Raw genomic sequence first — 2,507 nt, 5'->3', positions numbered from 1 at the left:
GGGAGCCAAGAGAAACCATAAAACCACCATTTCTTTCTTCCTTGAACCCTCTTAGCTTTTGCTATTGAATTGCTTAAATCATGTAACTAGGCACATGTATGCTTTACTGTTTTGTGGCCCTTGAGCTTGCTTTCCAGATTCGATTATAAACTCCACTTTCAGTTTATAATCCCAGTGCCTTTTTCTTCTCTTGCACTCTTTGCCCTGCCCTACCTAGTCTTGCCTGAGCACACAGTAAATCAGTCCAGGAGTGCTTGTTGTGTGCACTGATTATAGGGTCTCCGATGAAGTTGTCTGCGGCTTGCCATTGCAGGCACATGGAATTGGATTTTAAGGTTATAAATCAATAGTGTTCATCTCTAGACATCTGGGGGAACATTGACCTTGGTGAATAGCCTAGGAAGAGTTTGGAAAAAATCATAATTGCTCACACTTTGAGACCTTGTTATGTGCCAGGAAGCACTTTATGTAGTTGAATCAGCTGTGATGCTTTCGATCGTAAGGAGTAGAGGTGCTGCTGTTAATTTGGCTTAAACATTAAAGGTACTTTATTTGCTCATATAATTGAAAAGGTGAGTCACTTCAGATGAGTCTTAATCCAGTGGCTCAATGATATCTCCAAGGACCCAGTTTCTTTCTGTCTCTCCAATCTGTTTTCCATACAGGTGGCATCATCCCAAGTCTCCTTTGCCTCTGTATTCCAGGATGACTGCCACAGTTCCAGAGGACATGTGCTGCTGTTATGTTTACGCTTGGCAGGAAATGAAGCACCTTTATTTCAGTATTCCTCGCGTAGGTCCTGAGAATCACTCTAATTGGACAGACTGAGGCCAGGGGATGAGGGCAGTGTCCTCAGAACCTTAAAGATCTCAAAATGGAAAACAGGGTCTGCAAGGAAGCGGGAAATGGACATTTGGACGGCAGTCAGCGAAAGTCCCCTACTCATGATGGTTCAATTTAACGCTCCCAACACCCTCGTGAGGTTGGTACAACTATTACCCCCATTTACAGATAGGGAAACCGATGTCCAGAGAGGCCAAGTAATTTGCCTGAGTTCACACAGCTCATGGCTCAAGCCAGAGCTGAGCCAGGACAGCCTGTCTTCAGAGCCTGCAATTCTGTCCACTCCATGGCATTTTTCAGTGAGTATCTTCTCTTATTAATTGAGATAAAATTTATCTTTTTAAAGTAAACAACTCAGTAGTTTTTCATTTATTAACAAAATTGTGCAACCATTACAACTATCTCATTCCAGAACATTTTCTTCACTCCGAAAGGCAGCCCTGTACCCATTAAGTAGTCACTCCCCATTTCCCCTCCTCCCAGCCTCTGGATAATCTACTTTCTACCTTTGTGGATGTGCCTAGTCTGGACATTTCATATGAGTGGAATCACATAATATATGATCTTCTGCGTCTGGTGCCTTTCACTTAGCCAATGAGTTGCCTTTGACTGAGATGTGCTGGGCTCGACCTTAAGGATGCTCCATTCTTGTCTGTTCTATCATAAAATGGACAGTGCTACGGGCAGGCTGGGGAAGAAAGAGATTCTGTGCTAGTACGAGAGAGGTGGTGGAGGGAAGGGGAGAGAGAGCGAGAGAGAGGGAGCAAGAGAGAGGGTGGCGGGGGGAGCAGGCACACATTCCACGGACAGGCTCTGTAATGGCAGGAGTGGGCCTTTGTCTGTCTACTCCTGAGTCTGACGGGGTTCATTCTGCATTCTCTTCATGCCAGGCACTGTTTGACGATCTGGGAGAACAGCAAGGAAAAGGGCTGGCTTGGGAGCAGGGGTTGTGGGGTGGGGAGCCGATAATCAGCAATCAATCAATAAATGAATGAGGTAATTTCTAGTGGAACAGTGGAGAAAACTGCAGAGGGTGATGAGATTGAGGGTGTTTGAGGGAACTACCTTGGTGGGTGGCCAGCAAAGGCCTTTCTGAGGAGGTATTCAGGCAGGATTAATGGTAGGGTACAAAACCCGAGGGTGGGAACTGGGTGGCATTTGGGCTAATTGGAGATGATGGTGACTCCACCTTGTTTCTGCTTTTCCCTAATGGTTCCTTGATCATCAGAACCTTCTTTTACCTACAGCCTCTGCCCTGTAAGATTTTGACCATGGCCTAAAGACCATGGTGAGATTCATCCCTGGAGGCATCCCAGAATCTGTCTGGGGCTTTATCTCCTTCTATGATTTTGAAACTTCAGCTCAGAACTTCTCCCTGTTCCTGACTCATGTCTGAGGGTGCTGATCAGCTGTCTTTTTTTTTTTTAAAGAAAAATTTGATTATTCAGAGACGTCTCTTTGTGCTTTTTCTTTTTAAACGTTGTGTAAGTGAAATTCTAGGGACTGTAGATGTACACCTGATGTCGCTGGTGATCGTTGAGTCTACTCTGTTGGGGAGAGAAGCTGGATAGGAAGAGGAGATTCTTGCTTTCAAGGAGTTTGTATGGTTGAGAGGAAACACATAGCACACACCATATAACCCATACCACAGCAGCGATGGAATG

The 2,507-nt window shown here is 45.2% G+C and overlaps 1 protein-coding gene across 11 annotated transcripts in view; it reads left to right on the top strand.

Annotated features, from left to right (window-relative positions):
* Positions 1–2,507, top strand: part of KCNMA1 (potassium calcium-activated channel subfamily M alpha 1) — a 709,157-nt gene that overhangs the window by 22,323 nt on the left and 684,327 nt on the right. Inside the window, exon 2 of one of the 11 annotated variants that reach the window (XM_023527944.1) lies at positions 666–1,166. The exons of the other annotated variants lie outside the window; for them this stretch is intronic. Coding sequence (XP_023383712.1) covers positions 666–803 — 138 coding nt within the window. The 3' untranslated portion in view covers positions 804–1,166. Of the gene's footprint in view, positions 1–665; positions 1,167–2,507 lie in introns of those variants that run through there. 11 annotated transcript variants of the gene reach the window in all.

This window comes from Pteropus vampyrus, unplaced genomic scaffold (genome assembly GCF_000151845.1).
Source record: "Pteropus vampyrus isolate Shadow unplaced genomic scaffold, Pvam_2.0 Scaffold20, whole genome shotgun sequence".
Classification (NCBI taxonomy): domain Eukaryota; kingdom Metazoa; phylum Chordata; class Mammalia; order Chiroptera; family Pteropodidae; genus Pteropus; species Pteropus vampyrus.
This window is presented reverse-complemented; position numbering and strand designations above follow the sequence as displayed.